The 20,209-nt window shown below is 43.0% G+C and overlaps 2 protein-coding genes across 6 annotated transcripts in view; both read left to right on the top strand.

Annotated features, from left to right (window-relative positions):
• The window catches only part of LOC102567351 (glutathione hydrolase-like YwrD proenzyme), a 50,960-nt gene extending 45,098 nt beyond the window's left edge, over window positions 1-5,862 (top strand). For all 5 annotated transcript variants that reach the window (XM_059731026.1, XM_059731023.1, XM_014602855.3 and 2 more), the window contains 3 exons: window positions 3,000-3,170; window positions 3,654-3,738; window positions 5,185-5,862. In XM_059731026.1, coding sequence (XP_059587009.1) covers window positions 3,000-3,170; window positions 3,654-3,738; window positions 5,185-5,429 — 501 coding nt within the window. In that variant the 3' untranslated portion in view covers window positions 5,430-5,862. The remainder of the gene's footprint in view (window positions 1-2,999; window positions 3,171-3,653; window positions 3,739-5,184) is intronic.
• Window positions 5,863-8,332: 2,470 nt separating this feature from the next.
• TM4SF1 (transmembrane 4 L six family member 1) lies at window positions 8,333-19,118 on the top strand. The gene is made up of 5 exons (XM_006259173.4): window positions 8,333-13,194; window positions 14,630-14,719; window positions 14,809-14,957; window positions 17,228-17,408; window positions 18,621-19,118. Exons 1-5 carry the CDS (start codon window positions 13,018-13,020, stop codon window positions 18,633-18,635), a joined length of 612 nt encoding a protein of 203 aa, XP_006259235.2. The 5' UTR covers window positions 8,333-13,017; the 3' UTR covers window positions 18,636-19,118.
• Window positions 19,119-20,209: the final 1,091 nt, after the last annotated feature.

Genomic DNA, 20,209 nt, shown 5'->3' with positions numbered 1-20,209 from the left:
AGATGTCTGGGTAGTTTAGGTCCCCCATGACTACTGCCTCCCTAGTTTTTATGGTCTCCGAGAGCTGCCTCAGGAGCCCCAAATCTAGTTCTTCCCCTTGGTGTGGGGGTCTGTAACAGACCCCTACCACCAAATCCCTTTCTCCTTGACCTCCATGTAATCTAACCCACAATCCTTCTACTTTCTCCTCCTCCGATTTCGTTTTGATAAGGGTCGATGTATATCGCTCATTGACATAGAGCGCCACCCCTCCCCCTCTCTTTGCCACTGTATCCTTTCTGTACAGCTTATAACCCTCAATGTGTACCGCCCAGTTGTGGGAAGAATCCCACCAGGTTTCTGTTAGCCCTACTAAGTCATAGGTGTTTTCTGCAAGCAGGAGCGCTAGTTCATCCTGCTTGCTCCCCATGCTCCTAGCGTTAGTGTATAGGCACTTGAGCCCTGTGACTGGCGCCTTTGTTGCCCCCCGGCTCTGATGCCCAAAGGGCCCCTTATTGCTTACCTGCTTATTGCTTACCTGTGGTGTACTGCTGGCCGCCCCATGGATTGCAGGTTCCTGATGTTCTCCTTCTTCAGGCCGGGCTGTCCTTGTGGGTGCCACATGGTTTGCTGGTCCACAGCTTCCCCCGCCCTCATCATCCCCCCCCCCCACCCCGTCAGTTTCAATCCCATTAGTTGTAAAGGAGAATTTATTGTCTAAGCATGCATCTGAAAGTGGGACAAAAGTACTCAAGTCGCTTAGACAATTAAAATTTATAATGCACTTGTTGCTGGGCATAGTCCCTGTCTACTTTCTTGAATCTAAAAAGGTGGCACTAACTGAATGTTTTCTTTCTTTCCTTTCTTTGCATCAGTTTAGATAATCTTTGTTTTTCTGTTTTATCTCTCTGAGGTGTGGTAATTCTACTGTTTGCTTTGTTTTCTGTCCACGCTGTAGTATGCAATGATAGACTTGTCATACCAAACAGATGTGTGCTGTTCATAATGCCATGTTCATTTCCTTGGCTATAGAAGAGATCCTTAGGAATGCCTGGTGAAGAAATGTCACCAAGTGTTCCAGCTGCTGCACAAAGATAGCAAGTGAAAGAAAAAAGGGAAACCATTTTGATGGGAAGGGAGCAATCAAAAGTACCACAAAGTACTGGTATGATGTTTTCAGGCCAGCTTCAGGTTGTAGGAAAAGTCCAGCAACAGATACAAAAAGGTGAGAAACTGTGGAATTGGAAGCCACCTGAATAGAATATCCACAGGGGGAAAGGAACTATAAACAAAGTAGGAGTAGGTTGAGTGGGGAAGAAATAAACAAAAATAAAATAAGAATATTTTATTGTCTTCACCGGAAAGATCAGTTCCCAGACTACTGCACCTGGCTGCATGGTTTGGGGAGGAGGTGAGCAGCCAACAGTGGCAAAAGAACAGGTTAGGGAATATTTAGAAAAGCCTGACATGTACAAGTCCATGAGGCAGGACAGGATACGCCCGAGTGTGTTGAGGGAGCTGGGCCAATGTGATTGCAGAGCTGCTGGTCATCATCTTTGAAAACTCATGGCCATTGGGAGATGTCCTGAATGACTGGAAAAGGGAAAATATAGTGGCCTTAAAAAAGGGAAAGAGGAGGATCCAGGAAACTACAGACCAGTCAGCCTCACCTCAGTCCCTGGAAAAATCATGGACCAGGTCCTCAAGCAATCCATTTCTAAGCACTTGGAGGAGAAGGTGATTAAGAAGAGGCAGCATGGATTCACCAAAGGGCAAATTATGCCTGACCAACCTGATTGCCTTCTATGATGAGGTGACTGGCTCTGTGGATGCAGGGAGACTAGTGGACATGATATACCATGACTTCAGCAAGGTTTGTTATATGAATTCCAACAACATATTCACAAGCAAGCTAAGGAAGTACAGGTTGGATGAACGGACTGTAAGGTGGATAGAAAACAGGCTGGATAATTGGGCTCAGAGGGTAGAAGTCAATGGCTTGATGGCAGCTGGTATCAAGTGGAGAGCCCGAGGGGTTGGTCCCCTGGTTCTTCAGTGGCTTGGAAGCTGGGATGAAATGCACCCTTAGCAGATTTGTGGATGATACCAAGCTGGGGGGAGGAGTGGATATGCTGAAGGGTGGGGATAGAATTTTGAGAGACCTCAACAAGTTGGAGGACTGGACCAAAAGAAATCTCATGAGGTTCAGTAAGGGCAGTGCAAAGTCCTGCACTTAGGATGGAGCAGTCACATGCACTAGTACAGGCTGGGGTCCGATTGGCTAAGCAGCAGTTCTGCAGAAAAGACCCTGGGGATTACAGTGGACAGCAAATTGAAAATGAGTCAGCAGTGTGCCCTTGTTGCAAAGAAGGCTAACAGCATACTAGGCTGCATTATTAGGAGCATTGCCAGCAGATTGAGGGAAGTGATTCTTCTCCTCTATTCAGCACTAGTGAGGCTATATCTGGAGCGTTGTGTCCAGTTTTGGGCCCCTACTACAGAAAGGATGTGGACAAATTGGAGAGAATCCAGCAGAGGGCAACAAAAATGGTTAGGTTAGGTTAGAAATAGATCCCATGCTTCAGAGTCATAATGGATCCCGTGCTTCAGAGTCATAAATGTCCAGTGACAGTTGCTATGTGCTGCCACCTGGAAAGTGATTGGCAGTACCACAGTATGAGAGGAGTTCACCTGAGCATGACCTTATTGATGTGCAGGAATCTTCCCTAAGGTTGTCCCTTGGGTATGATCATATTTATACGGGGATTTTCCCTACATGTGTGTGGGTTTAACCACATCCCCATTGCCTCCCTACTTGAATATATGCAATAATGCTCCCCTTCTCATGTAGGAATGTCTTTTATGAGCTGTTTTTGCTTTTACCAAACTCTGTATATCAATTGGAAATGCCATATCAATCAACAGCTAATTGGTCAATGTCTTGAAAAGTTACTGACTATTACGCAGTATTACTTCAAGGTCAAGGATTTTATTAACTTAGTATCTGTGTTTATTTTCAGAATAGAGGAGCCGGTTTTTCCCTGTTTCCTGGCCACCCGAACTGTCTAGCACCAGGAAAACGGCCATACCACACTATCATTCCTGCTCTAGCTACAGCTGCTGACACTGAGGATCTCTTGTGCTCCTTTGGAGTAATGGGTGGCTTCATGCAGCCTCAGGGACATGTTCAGGTAATGTGAGCCTTTTGGCATATATTACAGATCCTTAGAAGCAAAATAGTGCTATGAGGTCTTTTTATTTCAGAATCCTCAGGACAGGCAATGCAAATCTGTAGGCCAAAAGAGTAGTGGTTTTTGCTTTGCGTTTTATCCCATTGCTGATTTTGTCAGCAACTGGCCAGTTTCCATTTCAGCACGGACATTTTACATACATGGCATGGACAGATAATAAAATGTCATATGACATCGGACATGGTAGTAACATTCTGCTATTTCAGCATCCATTCTTTAGTTATCTGCAGTCTATTTACTGTCTGGTTGCTAATATTTGTTATCCAATACAGAAAACACTTGAGGAGAAAATGTGATTTCTGCCAGGACAGTGAAGTTTTTTTGCAGATCAGCAGTCTTCCTGTGATGTTGAAAGCTTATGAGATATGTTTTTAGCTGCTGCTTTGTATGCGCTAACATTTTACTTATTTGCGCTTTCTAAAGGTGCTGCTCAATATGCTGGAGTTTGGCATGGACCCTCAACAAGCCTTAGATGCATCCCGGTTTTGTTTGGATTATTCCAGAGAAGGTATGACTTTTAAACATCATCATTCACAAAGTAAATCACTTAAGTTGCAAATAAGGATGTTTCTTTCAGTTCAAAAGTTTGGGGCCATTTTCTGCTTTGCAGTTACTTTGCCTGGTTAGATAAATGGCTCTTATAGTGGAAGCTCTTACTCTGCTGTGTAATGACAGTTAACACCATACTCTATGCTGTCAGTGTTGGCTGTCTCCAGCACTTTGTAGTTTATGAGATGATATGGAGATGCTATTAGTATGTAGTGATTCTGAACAAAGAAGTATTGCTTTCTATGCTACAATCTGATTGTTAATTTGGCACACTGCAGTGCCTTGGAGTCAGTCCCACCTTGTTTCTGAGGGTATATTTTCCCCTCACAGTTAACTTTCAGATTACCATCACCGACATAGAAAACCTCTCACTTGTGAGTAGATGTGTTTTAAGCCTGGATAGTTTACCTAGGTTGGGAATTGGGTTAGAGATTTGCTAGAAATATCTGGAAGGAAAATCAATATTTTGTGTAGAGTGGGATCTTGCAAAGATTTGACTGGCTGTTACTTCTTGTATCATGTTTAGTGTATCCAGTAACCTAAGCATGAGATTCTAATCAGTCAACATGGTGGTTATAACATCCCATCATTAAATACAATGAGAACGGGCCATGTGTTTTTGTAATTGGAATATCTCCAGAGGGCATTTGTTTCATTTCTCAATGGTTGGTTTCCATACCAGCTCATGTATTGTACAGGTGACAAATTTTGTTCCAGTCTTTACCCTAAATATAAAATTCAGGTTTTTTTTATGTGCCTATACAGCTCTTGATGAAAACAGTAAGAGCATTATTACTTCATTGTGGGGCAAAAGTTAGTCTTTGGAGGGTTGTCATTGGCAGTCTACTTCACTAAAAGCAGTTTCAGAGGCATTTTGTATCTACGCAGGCAAGCAACTGACTCAGCTGCCACTGCTGACACACAGCAGCATGTTTTCAAAGGTGGCCTCTTCTCTTGGAAGCTGAAGTCTCCAAGTCTCCCAGTATCAGCTTCAGTCCACCAGCAATGTGAAAGGGAAGGATTAGTTCCTTAGTTTTGTCTTTACCTCTTTGAGGAGCCTTTCACCACAGGCAGTATTTACTTTCTCTTGGTAGCTAGAGCATGCAGGGGCTGGAAGCCTCTCTGCTGGTGTTCAAGGGAAGGCTGCTGCCTTGCTTCTTTCCCCATCCCTTCCTCTTCATGCAAAACTTGTCATATTCTAGCCCCCTGCCTTCCTGAAAGAGTTTTCCTTCAGTTCTTGCTACCAAGCAAAATCTGAGGCCTGGGATAAAGTTCAGCGGCCACAATGCTTTAGTTCTGTTCAGGTTCTATTGTCAAAGAAATTTTGGAGCTAGACTGAAGGGTATTGAATTACCCTTGGAATAGCCTTTCAGCAGATGTCAGTGAGCATTCTTTTCTTTAACAGGAAGTAAATGGCGTCTGTCACTTGAAGATGGTATCCCCCAAGCGGTTGCAGAAGACTTGAGAGCCAGAGGTCACTGCAGCCACTGGCCCATAAGTGGGCATGACAGGAGCCTGTTTGGCCGTGGTCAGATTATCACTAAAGGAGATTGGTGGAAGTCTTTGGGCTCTTTGTCTTCCAAGAGCTTGCAAAACATCCTTTGGGCAGGATCGGATCCCCGAGGAGATGGCTGTGCAATGGGATATTAGCATACCGTAAGCAAATGTGCTCTATAGGGACGTCAGGTAAAAATCAAAACCGTGCCTTTGGACATCATCCAAACTGTCAGAGCTGCTGTACATTCATATGATTCTGTGATGGATTAATTTCCATGTTCTGTTGTATTGAGTACAGTGGGTATTACAATCACATGAAAGATCAGCAAAAAATGCCTTTTTTAATTAATGGATGTAATGTCATTTGCTCCCTTCCCTACTGTTCCTCGCATCACAAGGATTATTGCATGCTTAAATTATAAGGATCTTGTGAGAGGAATAATGATTCTGTAACATTGTATGTTGATCAGATTCTGAATGTTTGTCCATTGGTATAGCCAAAGAGTTTTCTATTTTTTTTTAGTCAAAAGCAAATAGCTGTTCGGGAACAATGGAAATTAAATAAAAATGTAATGTTCAATGGTTATTTTCTTTTTACTTATTAAATGTTTCTTAAATTGCTTTTATAGTCTGATTGGAATGGAAAAAGGAGGCCCTGCAAAATTATGTTTTATTGTGGTTAATGTTGACTAGCACTGTTTTTACTGCTACACCAACAAGTGGTATGCTTACTGCGGGAATCTTCCTATAATAGAGTTAGTCATGTAAAGATGAATAATTGAGACTTATGGATCAGTTAAAATCTGGAGTACATCAGGGATGTGTTTGTTCATTAGTGTTTGTCATATTTCAGTTAACTATCTGTTGACCGAACTGACTGAGGCTAAAGTAGGAGAAGTAAAATTTAAGGAATTGTCCTTAAAGGATCTTGAGAATACAAATGTTGTGGATCTGGTTGGAAAGGTATCTGTCAGCTGTAGGTGATGCTGGAAGCATGGCATAAACTGTAGAACCTATGGGACTTAAGAGTGAAAGTAATTAAACCAGAGCTGTGTATGCCTCCCATAACATAGATGTGACATCTGCTGTGACTGCCTGGCTATTGCATTGAATGAGTTTACACTTTGATTTGGCTGGTTCATCAGTTCTGTAACCAAAGAAGTTATATATTGGATTGGTCCTATATCTCAGTATCTTCAAAGAACTCTGTTTAGCTGGCAGGGTGTTGATGGAACAACTAAGCTGCAAGTGTTGTTCTATCAACAGACAGCCTTCCATGTCAGCAGTTATGATGCATTCCTCGGTTCTGCTGATGCATTCCTCTAAAATGAGGAACTATGTAGATGAGCCCTGCCAGTTGCAGTCTGTGCAAAGTAAGAGTGAGATGACCACAGTGGGATCATGGTCTGTGTACATTTCTTCTTTGGTCTGCAGCCTGCTCTGCCAGAAGACCTGCAGAGCCAAACTGGGAGACAGTGGAAAATAAGGTAAGTTGTGAATAAAGCTGGGAAATACAATTCTGAGAGCTACAAGAAGCCTCACATCCTCCTATCCTGACTTGACAAAAGAAGACATTGCAAGGGACCATGTAAAATGGGAGCCCTTTACTCACATTGGGTAAAATTTTCCCATTATTATCATCTTTGCATCCTTTGTCCAGGTGTACAGAGAGATTTAAGGCATTGCCAAACCAGTAGCAAAGCCAGAGAAATAGCCCAGGTCTCCTCCCGTCTAGTCAGCGGCCATATTCTGTATTCATATTCTAGTCACCTGCCTAATACATTAAATAATTCTGCAAGAATGCCTGGTGCCACAGTTAAGAACGTGGCATGCAAAAACTGTCACCTCCTTCATGTTCTGTGTGTATTGCAACAGATATATGGTGGGGGAGGGGGAGTCAGAAAGCTAGATGTTTTTAACATACTGGCAGCATCGGTTCCAGGTTCTCCCCACCAACTTCATCTACAACTAGGATATATGTGCAACCACACTGCATACTGTACACACTACAACCTGTTCTCTTCTTGCCGTATAGTGACAGTAGTATTTTGCACTTGCATAGCCTCTTTCTTCTGAAAATATGGAAGCAATTTACAGAAGTGGGCAAGTACTACTGCCCTTGTTCCACAGATGGGGGAAACGAACTTTGGTTAAATCAGCAGTGCTCAGCCTGCAGACTGTTCCTGGCCCATGGGGTTGTGACATCACAGGGCTTTCCACAAGGCTGGAAATTTGTTGGTGGGGGAGCATTGGCAGCTCTGCACCGCTCAGCCAGTAGTCCTCTACTGCCAAATTACCCACCCTGTGGAGAGCCCTGTGGGCCAGATGACACCATTCTGGATACAGTACAGTGGGTGGTGCTACAGCCAGATCCAGCACATGGAATTGCACCTGTAGACCATCCCTGTGTGCTGAACCCATACTGGTTCTGGCCTACGGTCTTGTTTTTCCTGAAACTTATCACAAAAACCTTTTCAGTCAGTTCTAGAACTAACAAACGAAGCCTTATGTAATGTCACATACATTATAATACTGTGTAGTGTTCTACATGGCAATGATGTTGCAGAATACCATGGGTAATTTACATCATAGCTGTCAATCATTTGTCAAACATTTAACATAGTGGATTGGCATATGCTGTACGTTTGATGAATTAATTAGCTCATTGGTAAAGATGATGCACACAGCTAGGTATCTGATTTTTAGCAGAACTACAGAGTATGGACGGGGCAGGGCGGTTGCTGTATATCAGTGAAGCATGAAGAGGTTACAGATGGAAAACATGAGCAATGCATCACTTGTAAATCAGGCAGTGTCAGCTATGGGTGAAGAAATGTAAGGTCATTGTGAGCTCTTTTTTATATGATGGGCAAAAAGATTCCAAACTGTGGAGATGAGAGGTGACAGCACAATAACCACACTCTTGGCAGCAGTCTGAGCCTCTGCCTGCCAATATGACCAAGAGCATCATAAAAGTAAGAATTTGAACCATGTAACTTAATAATGTACAAAGGGTTAGGCTGTGAAAACATACCTATGTCACAGGCCCTAACTGTGCTAATGTGCACCAGGGCATTGCTCATATTTTCCAAGCATTACCATGGTGCACCTATTGTTTCGTCAGCTTCCCAGCACAGTGTGTTTTGATCAAAACATGGTGCCCTTGCAGGGGGGCCTCCGTCTGTAGTTTCATTGCTGACAGTGCCAGTACTGGATGCTCACAAGAAAGTATGAGAGAACCTGTAGTCATCATTACATAACAGGATCCCCAAAGGGGAAGTGTTTTTCTAATCCTGTCAGCTAGTGGTTGTATTTTATAAAGCAAAAGGATTTAGCTCCACTATAACTGTTTATACAAATATTTAATCCTTTTCACAATCCCACTAATCCCATGAACACAGTTATCTCTTGTAGCATTGAACTCCAGTGTTACATCTGGATTCTGTAAGGAAATCTGTCCTTTTATTGGTTTTAGTGTAGCGTTCACATGATCATCTTCTGGGCATCAGGTAGTTATTTGTCAGAGCCAATAGTGATTCTTCCCCTCTGTTTGGCACTAGTGAAGCCACATCTAGAGTACTGTGTCCAGTTTTGGGCCCTCCACTACATAAAGGATGTGGACAAATTAGAGAGAGTCCAGCAGAGAGCAACATAAATGGTTAGGGGCTGAGGTGCATGACTTCTGAGGAAAGGCTGGGGGAACTGGACTTATTTTGTCTGATGGAGAGAAGACTGAGAGGAGATTTAATAGCAGCCTTCAAATACCTGACGGGTGGTTCCAAAGAGGATGGCGCTAAACTGTTCTCAGTGGTGGCAGATAACAGAACAAGGAGAAACAGTCTCAAGTTGTGGCAGGAAGTTTAGTTTAGATATTAGGACATTTTTTCTCATGAGAAGTTTAGTAAAACACTGGAACAAGTTACCCAGAGAGGTTGTGGAATCTCCATCCTTGGAGGTTTTTAAGACCCAGCTAGACAGAGTCTTGGCTGGGATGATCTAGTTGGGGATGGTCCTGCTTTGAGCAGGGTGTTGGACTAGATGACCTCCTGAGGTCCCTTCCAGCCCTCATTTTCTATGATTCTAAGTGGCATTCACCAGCTGAGGTGATAGCTGTTCCAACTGGCTGGGAATTTCCTCTGCATTGTCTGTAAACATGCTGTTTTGACGTGTGCTTGTTGAAGGGTGCCATCAGATGTCATAGAGTAGCTGTTCAGATAGTATGTCAAGTCAAGGTCATATGCAGTGATTGGCCTGTAACACTGCCCAAATTGTATTCCTAACTTAAATTGTTTTATTACTGACAACATATGGAATGTCGCTTAAATATGACTGTGTGTGAAACTGGCTATGTAATGTGACATGCAACATCCCAAAATGTTATATTCTTTCCATATAAGTCACTGTGACTATGGTAGAGAGCAAGACTGAGTACATGGAGAATTGGATTGTTGTCATCCCATACAGAGATTAATTGTTTCTGAATGTGTTATACTGACCACCTGGGCTGTACAGAATGGTATGATACTGCTTTTATTATTAAGATGTGTTTCTGTTGCTTCTTTCTCCATATTCATGATACTGATGCATGGAAACTGTTTCTTAATAGTTGTGCTCAGACCTGTCTCCCATATTTCCCTAGAGGTGGGTGGAAGTTTTGGTAATGTTTGCCCTGTACTCCTATTGAGTGCAATTCACATGCAGATTAGCTGAGACTGTAGTTTTGTAGCATAGGACCTATAGTTTAGGGTGATTTTCAGCCTCCCTGTTCTGATCCCTCTCTCTCCCTTTTTACATAGGTCCTGGGACATAAATGGGGTCCATTATTGCAACAGTTTTGCTGCTTCACTGAGTAAGAAAGGCTGGACAACCTACCTGAGTCTTTAGATATCTTGGTCTTTTTTCTGTTATGTTTCTTTAGGCCACACTAACACTGTGAGGAACATATGTATGTACAGTTCATGAATCCACTTTGAGACTGGAGACTCTGTGTCAGACTGCAAATTCTGTTTTGAATGAGGGCACATTTGCCTTCCCTGCTGTATTGAGATAAGAACAGGACCTGATGAGCACAATTGCTGTGAGTTAATATAGTGAAAGGTAGTTTAGCACTAATAGTAGTCCCTTCACATGGAAAATTTGTGGACAAAGGGCTGACTACTGCCTGCATAAACTAATTTTCCAAGTCTGAACTGGGGGAAGAATCAAGGGGATAACTAAGCAATGGACCATCTGGTGGGGAACTTTTGTTTATGTGATGAAGCTGATACGGAGTGGGAGGGTCAGTGGTTAAGGGGTTATAGAATATTCTCTTTCTGGCCTTTTCAAGGGTAAATGGAAAGAAACCTAGTATGGAGAACAGAATCCAAGCCCCAAAGGGAAAGGAGGGTATTCTGGACAACATCATAGAGCAGTCCAACTGCAGTCCAAGAACTTTCAGTTTTGGTGAGAAAGTTAGGCAGGGAATGGTGTACAGAAGTATTGTGGGTTTTTTTAGATCTTATTGATTTCTGGGATCTTAACAAAACTGATTTGCTTCCACTATTGCACATTCCTGATCTGTAAACCCAGGGAGCCCACAGGTTGCAGCTGCTAAAGGGTGTGCTACAGTGGCGTAAGGATTCAGCACTGGGTCACTAGGCTGCAACCTGATAACAGAAAGGCTGTACTCTGGAAGTCTGCTAGGGAGGCTAAAGAAAGAGCCAGTGCTGGAGCTTACTTGAAATCAAGGAGACAGAGCATCTAGGTCTAGGTAGGAGCAAAACACAGCAGCCTGGTGAATGTCTGGTTGGGGCAGACAGCCAGGGCTCTGATTTTCTGATTATTTCATGATTCCCCCGTAATGGCTCACATGGATCCAAATAGGAGTCACAGGGGCATATCACATGTTAAGGAATTAGACTCAGAGGGTGAGAAGCAATTTAAGTAGTTAATTTTTGTGGGTAATAAAATCCCTATTTCTTTCTTGTTATTTCTATTATGATAGTGCTTAAAGGCTTCAACCTAGATTGGGGATTCTTTTGTGCTAAATGCCCTATGTACACGTCAGGAGACTTGAAGGGATCACAGTTTAAACAGACCAAGCCAGATGGAGTTACTATTATTATCCACATCCTACAGTTGACAAAGCTGGCACAGAGATGTAGGAATTTGCACCAGGCCATACAAGTAGCCTATAGCTCAGTGTTTTGCATCCCCTGGATTAGGGGTCAGGCTGCTCTATGTATGTATGGGTGTGTAACAAGAGACAACAAACGGATAGAGGCGGACAGGAGCACAATAGAAACTCCTTGCATGTAAGCAAGTGCTTGTTGGTCCATTAAAGAGAGTAAAAACAGAAATACCCATTTTTATAAGCCTGTTAGATTTTATCTGTATTCAAACATGAGGCATCTTCTAGACCAAATTAATTTTCAGGCACTTTTTTCTTAATTAGTTTAGGTCTGAAGGAAAAAGTTATTTTGTTTCACAACGAAACTAATATTTTAATATTACATAAGTACTTTTTGGCTGTGTGTCATTCTTTATGCTTTATTAGGAATATGGAATTATACAATTTATACACAAAACAGTTTATTTTATCTAGTTTCCAGAGATCATATTTTTTTAAACTTAACATAAGGCAGGGAGTTTTCAGTTGAGGATTAATCTGGTTAGAATCTAGACTCTCCTGTGGAGGAAACCTGCAGATTGATGTTTGCATTTGGTTTAAATTAATCAAAGGTGTAATGCACACAATAACTTCAAGTTTACACTTCTGACAATTGGAGGATATTCTCTCATATCGGAGGAAGTCTCCAAGGCTAATAGCTACAATACCCGGAGGGTTACCTTGTGACTTCACATCGTTACAAGAATAGAATATTCTCTGTGTCCTTTTTAAAGTTCAAGCCCTGCTTGCAGTACTTGCATGAATAGCCCAATTGAAGTCATGTGTATAAATCAAAGAACAGAATCATAAGTGAAACAATCAGGATTTTACCCTGAAGTCTATTGACTTAAGACTAGTTTTTTATTACAGTAACTGCATAAATTCTTGTATGTGAATATTAAAAAAACAAAAACAAACAAGATAAAACCAACCTCCAAAATAATTAAAGGGTTTCAAAACATGGCTTACCATGTACATACTCATTATGGTTAGTGGTAGAATGATGTTGTAGCCATGTTGGTCCACAGATTATGAGGCAAGGATTTTTTGGGGGTGCTATCTTTTATTGGCCCAGCATCTGTATTGCTGGGATAAGGTTAGACAAGCTTTTGAAGGCAAAGCATTCTTCAGGTCAGAAAAGAGGAATGCTTTGCTTTCAAAAATGTGTATTGAATCAGTCTATAAATGTAGAATTTGAAACTGTTTCAAGTTCTCTTTCTTTTAACTTTTTCCAAGTCTCTGAAGAGCTTACATCATAGGTTAAGTCTGCTGTTCATGCCTAAGCATGTCTGCTCTTGCTCATGCTTAACAGTGAATGCTGCGGCAATTGACCAATTCCCTTCCTTGGGTTTCGCTTGTCAACAAACATGTCATTTAAAAAGGTGGTAACATTCTGCTCCTCTCGCTTCCCTATTCTGCAATCGGGATTGACAGTCATGTACACATGTAAACATCATCCAGGTAACTAAGAAACTCGGAGTATTTAAGCAGGTGTGACTCGAGACTGTTTCTCCTTCCCTATTAGAGGGGTGCCACGCAGGTTGGCCTGTGGTATTACTGAGCTGCTCAAGAAAGATTTGTAAAAGTGCCACCATGTGTTTTGGCAAGTGTGCTAAGTGCATTGGATACAAGCTGCTCATTTTTGCCGTGTTTTGCATTGTGGCAAACATTTTGCTTTACTTTCCTAATGGTGAAACAAGGTATGCTTCAGAATATCGTCTTAGCAAGTACACACGGTGCCTCCATGGCATTGTAGGAGGAGGCCTCCTGGTAAGTTGTTACTGTTTTTTTCCTTATCTGTTTTGTTTCTTTAAACAACCCCAAGATTTACATTTTTCTCTCTGGTTTCTGTTTTGTCTGAATGCATAGTTAGCAAGCTTTTGGAACTCATTATTAGTAGCATATAAATATACAGTGCTATGAAAAGAAGTAAAAGGAATCATACCTGCCATTTGGTATGATATAAATGTGGGTATTTTTTAGAGTCAGTTTGTATGACTAAAGAAATGCAAATAAGGTCAATAATGTGCAATCAGACTACACATGTGAGTAAAGCTACTGATGTGTGTACATGTTTGCATTTTGGTTTACTATTGAGAATATTCTCCTTTTGTAAAAGTATGGTGAAAAGTAGCAATCATACCTTCAATAGGTACCCAAGATCCTGGGGGAGACTGTGGTTACAGCCATGTCTTAGATGTTTTTTCAGGGAAATTTGAAAACTGGTTGTTATCAAACCTGCATGCTAGACAAATAGCAAAGGCTTTTTAGGTTGCTCTTGTAAAGAACTGAAAGTTTTCCTTACAGCACAACATATTGCTACTCTAGGCCCTGACCCCTGTACAGGATGATTTCTGTACTTTTGTGGGGCCCAGATGGAGCTTCAGAGTATGATCTGGAAAAGATCTGTTTAACTTTACATAGGGCAAATAGTCTCAGATCAGCTTCAGTGAACCTGCTTACCATTAAGTATCTCTGCATATGGCTTTGAAGCCTTGGGGCCCTGGGTGTGAGCTGAGACAGAAACTCTGTGGTTGATTTTATCTGTAGGGTAAATCTGTTGCGCAAAGGATTTTGTGATGTATCCCTGGATAATGTGTATACAATGGTATATGTACAAACTAACATTGGAGTTGGCCATTGGCAGAAGTAGGAACAGACCTCAGGAGTTCTACGTTTTATCTAGCAGGCCATGCTTTCCACTTCCTCATGCTGAAAATGTACAAGTCTGAATGTTTGTTTTACAAATATTCCCCCCATGGAAGATCCAAGATGCATAAATAGATGAGAGGGTTTGGCGCACAGTCTTCACAGGAGCTTTGGAATTGGAAAACTTCAGGAAAAAAACATTTTCTACATAAAGATTTTTTTCCCCCATTTCCACTGGCAAGCACTGTTCCTGGGAGAAGTTTTATGGCACAAACCGCTGCTGCTTTTCTTTGGTAACCAGTGTGTCACCAGCCACGGCTCAGGATTCCATCCCACCAGATGCTGTGTGAAATTCTTTTCTTCCTGAGCCAAATCCTGATGCTGGTGAGATTAGTGGGAAAACTCCCATTGAGGTTAAGGGGAGCAAGACTGAATCTGGTATGTGCAATTTTTAAAAAGTCTAGGCAGAGACAAAACGAGGATCCTATTTGATCTGCACTTTCTATGCAACAACTTAAAAGTCAAAGTGATATGATGTCCTTTTGTCTGTATCTAGATATTCATCCCTGCTGCTGTGTTCATTAGCCTAGAACATGAGAACTGCTGCGGGTGTGGCGGCCATGAGAACTGTGGGAAAAGCTGCGCCGTAAGTGAGCTTTCTTGCTGCTTCTTTCTGGGATGGGCTGGAGGAGGAGTGGTCACAATGCTGAGTACTTGCCTGTGTTCCCTCTGCAGATGCTGTCCTCTGTTCTGGCGGCCTTCATTGGAATCCTTGGTTCTGGATACTGTATCATCATTTCAGCTCTGGGTTTATCACATGGGCCTTACTGCTTGTCCAGCACAGAAAATACCTGGGTCTATCCTTTCCATAACTCCTCTGGAGAGTAAGTGGTCTGTCTGCGGCCATACTGCAGACAGCTGCATGGGAATACCAGGGGCAGGATTCTTATATGGCTGACTCCTATGTTTGGGTCTTGACTCCCATATGGGGGTGATTCTCACTGATGTAAATGATAAGAGAAATAGGCCCAATCATTTGTTGCCTATTCAAATGAGTAGTTCCACTGGCCATAAAGGACTTCTCATGTAAGTAAGGGGTGCCAGGTCCACATCTCTTAAGAGGGATGTCTTTGATGATTTTACATCAGGGTTTTTTTTAGGGTCTAATACCCTGCTGCTGTACAGTAGGGATGTAGTACTTGAGATGCAGCAGTCCCTGTTCTGAGAGGTACAGCAGTGGAAGTAAGCCATCTTAAGTCAGAACCAATATGTGGCTGCTAAACAATTTTTCTTGGGCTTACAGTAAAGTGTTTCCACAGAGCAGTCCCTCTCCAGTGATCTATTTGTCTTCCAAAGCTGGTGGCCTCCCAGTGAGGAAAGAATTCTCCAGTCTATATAGGCTGAGATTCAAGATTATCCCGAGCTTTCCAGTGCCAGGACTATGAGGAAAAAAACTATTTGGCAACTACTGGATATGGGCCTCTACCCATAGGAGTGTGAAAATATTTTCCTGGGTGGTCAGCAGACCCTTCCTCACCCATAATATTCTGTAGAAGGTGGACACTGAGCTCTCTCCAAAATATTTCCTGTTCCTTTTAATGGCCAATTTAGGCTGTCTTTTAGCATGAGAGGTTCTCTCCTTCCTAGGAGCACCACCTGTGCAAAACTCTTTATTGGCTTAATGGTTAAGATGCCATGAACTAAATTCAGTATTTCAATTAATATCCCATTCCCACTGCTTTATGGTAAGCAATCAAATATTTCTAGGACTCTGCTGATCATCAGCTTAGAAAGAGAATCTCAATATATTTGGGTTTTAAATTGTAAAGATTGTGCAGGATGAGTGGTATTAGAGTTGAAAAGCAACCTGCAGTAGCCCACATCCCATAGGTTTGCTCATGAGTTAATAGAAGTCTTAATGGGGTGTAGGTTTAATACCATGTAGTATGACTCTAACAATAGAATGAATGGGTCTAGTTTGGTTTTACTTTATCTCGGTGTAAATGAGTAGTAAGTTTCTGATGGTTACAATGATACAGAGCTGGTGGGAACGCCATCAGAAAAGGTACAAAGGATTTAGGGTTTCATTCCCTTTTCTCCAGTGGCACCAGGGTGCCAGAAAGCTGGGAGTCCCCTGCTAGCAGAGGAAGGGTAGTAGAATCATATGCCACTTTAATTAGTCACAGGAAAATGTGGAGAGAGGCTTTGGTCAGAATCCAGCAGTGCCCAACTCATGGTTAAATAATCTCATTTCCAGTAATTGTAATTCATAGCTGGTGTCTTCACAGGCCCAGTGTGAGAATCAAGAAAGTGCAGCCAGATTTCACTGTCCCCGTGTAGCAGAGGCACTCTAATTAGGACACAGCTGCACTATTGTTATGACTCTTTAGCTTTTACTGGGACAGAAAGGAGGTGATGAGCTGAGTAACCCTTACTGATTGGTGTCTAGTGCTTGTAAGGTGAGGATATGGGTGGATACTGGCTGCAGGAATCTATTTTAGACCTTTGTAGTCAGCAATTCCAAAGCATGTTTCCAAATGCCAGAGGATGACACACAATACATCAACGAACGATGAAGTTTGCTTAGGTTAGCAGTCACTAGCTTGAAGAATGAGGGCCCAAGCCTGAGAGATTCTGAGACTCATCTGAGAAGTGTTCAGCTCCCACAAATCGTTCCAGAGGCCCATGTTCCACCTAACACCCTTGCTTAAGAGATATCTCCATACCTAGGCTCAAGCCTTAAAGACCATTCCCAAGAGAAAAGCAGGAATAGCTATGGCCAACCAGGCATTATTGATAGCAACCTTGAGGCTAGAAATGAGATTAGTCCTTGGTCAACTCCAGAATGAGGGGAATAAATCTACTTCTACAACCTAAAACCACTCCTTCCTGGCTCTCACCTAGGCCTGACTGAAGTCACGGTATTCAGCTCTCTAGTTTGATTTAAAAAAAAAACACCTTACGCCTGTATTCCAGAGCATTGCATATTTAGCATGGAGTAAGCTTTTGCTCCGCCAAAGTTAAAATTATAGTGGCACTTGAATTAGGCCCAGATTGCAATTGCATTCCAGATGTGTATTAAGCACCTCTTAGTAAAGTTACACCCTTCATGGAGGCATGAATTTCTAACATATCATTAATTTGATGTGAACAGGTACCTCCTGGAGCAGAACAGGTGGTCTGAGTGCCAGGAGCCACGAAACATTGTTGGATGGAATGTGACCCTCTTTTCCATTCTTCTGTTCCTGGGGGGAATTGAGTTCATTCTGTGTTCCATCCAAGTAATCAATGGCTTTATCGGTGGAGTATACAAGATGTGCTGCCATCATGACGAGGTAAATACATCCGTTCAAAAGATTACAACCAGACTTCTCAGAATTAAAGTTTATACTACCCAAGCTTCTTTCAAAACTTTGCTCCAGTCACTGAGGACTGAGTCATGCTGCACTCAACACCCCTGTGGTAGCATAATAGGATGGGTGTGGTTTCTGTATTCCTAGCTATTTGCTAAAAAATTGGTTACGCACAGAAGTGGGAATTAGTTTCTTCTACTTCACGAAGGATCTGGTCGTCATTGCTGTGTCAGTGACAAGTTGATATGCTCCAGATGCAAACCAATTAAATCTTGTGTTAAGGAAGGAATTCTTTATCACAAGACAGTGCCAGAAGATAATTTTGTATTCTATAGCATTTCACAAGTCTTGAGTATTCTGTTTGCTGGTCATTTCCTCCTCTTGACTCCATTTAGTTTGCCTCATATTTTGTTCCTTTGGGCTTTGTGGTCAGTGAAAGCATTGCATTGAGAGTGAAGGCTGTAGGGTTTGGCTTTGTATTCTAGAAAGACATGAAAAAGGAATTTTAAGAAGGAAAAAATTACCATTAGCAGCCAAATTAATTACAAACATTACACACAATTATTTTTTGCACACTGTTCACTGAAGCAGCTGATAGCAGGTACTACCGTACAGCTCAATCCTCCTTTCAAAATCAGTGGAAGAGATTGCACCTAAGTCTAAGAGGCCCATAGCCTGCTCTGCTCTAGCAACTTGTGTACGCTGGAAACAGTCCAGCTAGTCACAGACCAGCTGGGCTTTTACTGTAAACTACCTTATGTCAGCATCAGAGCTTTCTTTTTCTTTTGTGAAATGTAGAATACCTTTTAAAAAGGAAAAGCTATGTGTTCTGGAAAAACAATTGTTTTCTAGAACACAAGTAACTTGATTGTCCTTCAAATGCACAGAAGGCAATAATCATGTCTGCCCAGATGCATTTCAAAAGACATTTACACAGGTGTTTCATGTGTAGTATCAGTTGAGATAGTAGAATGTGTTGGCTCCTTCAGAATTTACTGCCTTTTTCCCCCTACTGGGAATATCCTGAATCCCTTTCTCGACTCAGTTCTGGGGCTTCTGATGTGAGCAGAGCTGTATACTGGATACACACAGTATGGCTAATTAACTTTAGTTTTTACTGTGAAGTGAGTATTGATCCTGTGATTTTTTTTTTGTGCTCCCTCATTTACTGTATGTTTTTCTTTTCTTCCACAGAAGTATGTTTGCTAGGATGTCCACACGGGAAAATGGAGTGAAATCACTGTAATATGTTTTGTAAAACATTGCTATTTTGTATTGTACATAATGTTATGTATTGTTGTCAAGCTGCACTGCCAATATTAATTTAAGAGATGCCAGGCCAGGTTCTGTTCATTGGAATCCTACATGTGACTCTAAGAACTCAACAGTAGTGTCTCTGCGCCTGAAGGCAGAGTTTGGCCTACTGAATTTCTCTGTATGAATAAATATATACCTTGTTACCAGGAATCCTGGTTTTCCCTGCTAAAAAAAAAATCACAAATTCTCTGATTAAAAAAAAATCACAAATTCTCTGATTAAAACCCCCCAAATCTGCAATTAAAATGAAACCCCACTATATCTATAAGTATCAATTAAACACAATATTTTATTGATATATTTACAATTTTAAAGAAATTTGGAAGCTTATTAGTGCCTCAGTCACTATAGTAAAATAAATTTTAAGTACCTATACATTTTGGTATTAGATTTTGGGTTTTTTTATCACGGAAAATCAGAGCTGCTTCTGCCCCCTTAGATCACTACCAGGATGCAGGTCCAGGCCCCTCACTCCCCACCCACAGCCCCCTGGCCCTGCTGGTGCTCCTCACTTCCAACTCACAGCCCCCTGGTTCCCCCAGCCCTGCGGAGGGAGCCTCCAGCTTCCAGGGCTATGGGGCCAGGGACCTGAGTCCACAGCCCCCTGCCCCGCAAAGTAGCACCCAAGCCCTGGCTGCCACCTGCAGAGGCTGCTGTGGCCTGAGCAGGGAGTCCAGTTCCTGCCCCCCCTCCCCCCCAGCAGCAGGGCCGAAGCAGAGGCCTGCTGCCAGCTCAGGCAGGGTTGGGGGGGCTGGCTCCCTGCTGCTGCTCACACTCCATGGGGGGACAGGGGTGGCACATGCCCCCCCAATCTATGCACAGAGCAGCCTCATGCTCCCTACCCTGCTGTCCTCCCCCTGTACTCTGCAGCCCAGTGGGTAGGACCCAGTGCGGCAGGGCAGAGTGGGGTTATGGGGGGAAGCTCCTTGCTGCTGTGAGCTCCATGCTGCCCTGGCAACACGTCCCCCCCTACCTATCCAGCAGCAGTGAGCGTGGCCATGTGGGGTTGTGCCCCTCACTGTTGTGGGGCAGGCAGGGGGTGCATCACCAGGACAGCACAGAGCTGGCAGTGGTAAGCAGCTTCCCTGCTCGGCCCCACTCTGCCCTGCCGTGTCACACCCCTCCTGCTGGGCTGTGGAGGCCCCGGGGGAGGGCATCGGGGCGGGGAGCCGGAGCCTGCAGTAAGCAGCCTGACCTGCCCCGTGCATATATGTGGGGGCGCAGATCTTCCCTGCCCCCCACAAGAGTGCATGCAGCGGTGGGGAGCTGGTCCCACTCCCCCACCACTCCCCTGTCCTATGGATGAGCTACTTTCAGCCCTGTCCCACTTCCCACTGGGACCTGACAACTGTGCATTGCAACTCGGGCCTGGAGCCCCATGCATTGCCTAGCTGGTCAGCAGCCCCTGCCCAACCCTGCCCAACTCCCACCCTTCTTCCCTCCCTCCATATGGGGGCCTCAGTTAC

Source organism: Alligator mississippiensis, chromosome 7 (assembly GCF_030867095.1).
Source record: "Alligator mississippiensis isolate rAllMis1 chromosome 7, rAllMis1, whole genome shotgun sequence".
NCBI lineage: Eukaryota > Metazoa > Chordata > Crocodylia > Alligatoridae > Alligator > Alligator mississippiensis.
The sequence above is the reverse complement of the archived record's forward strand: the minus strand, read 5'-3'. Positions and strand labels throughout refer to the sequence as shown.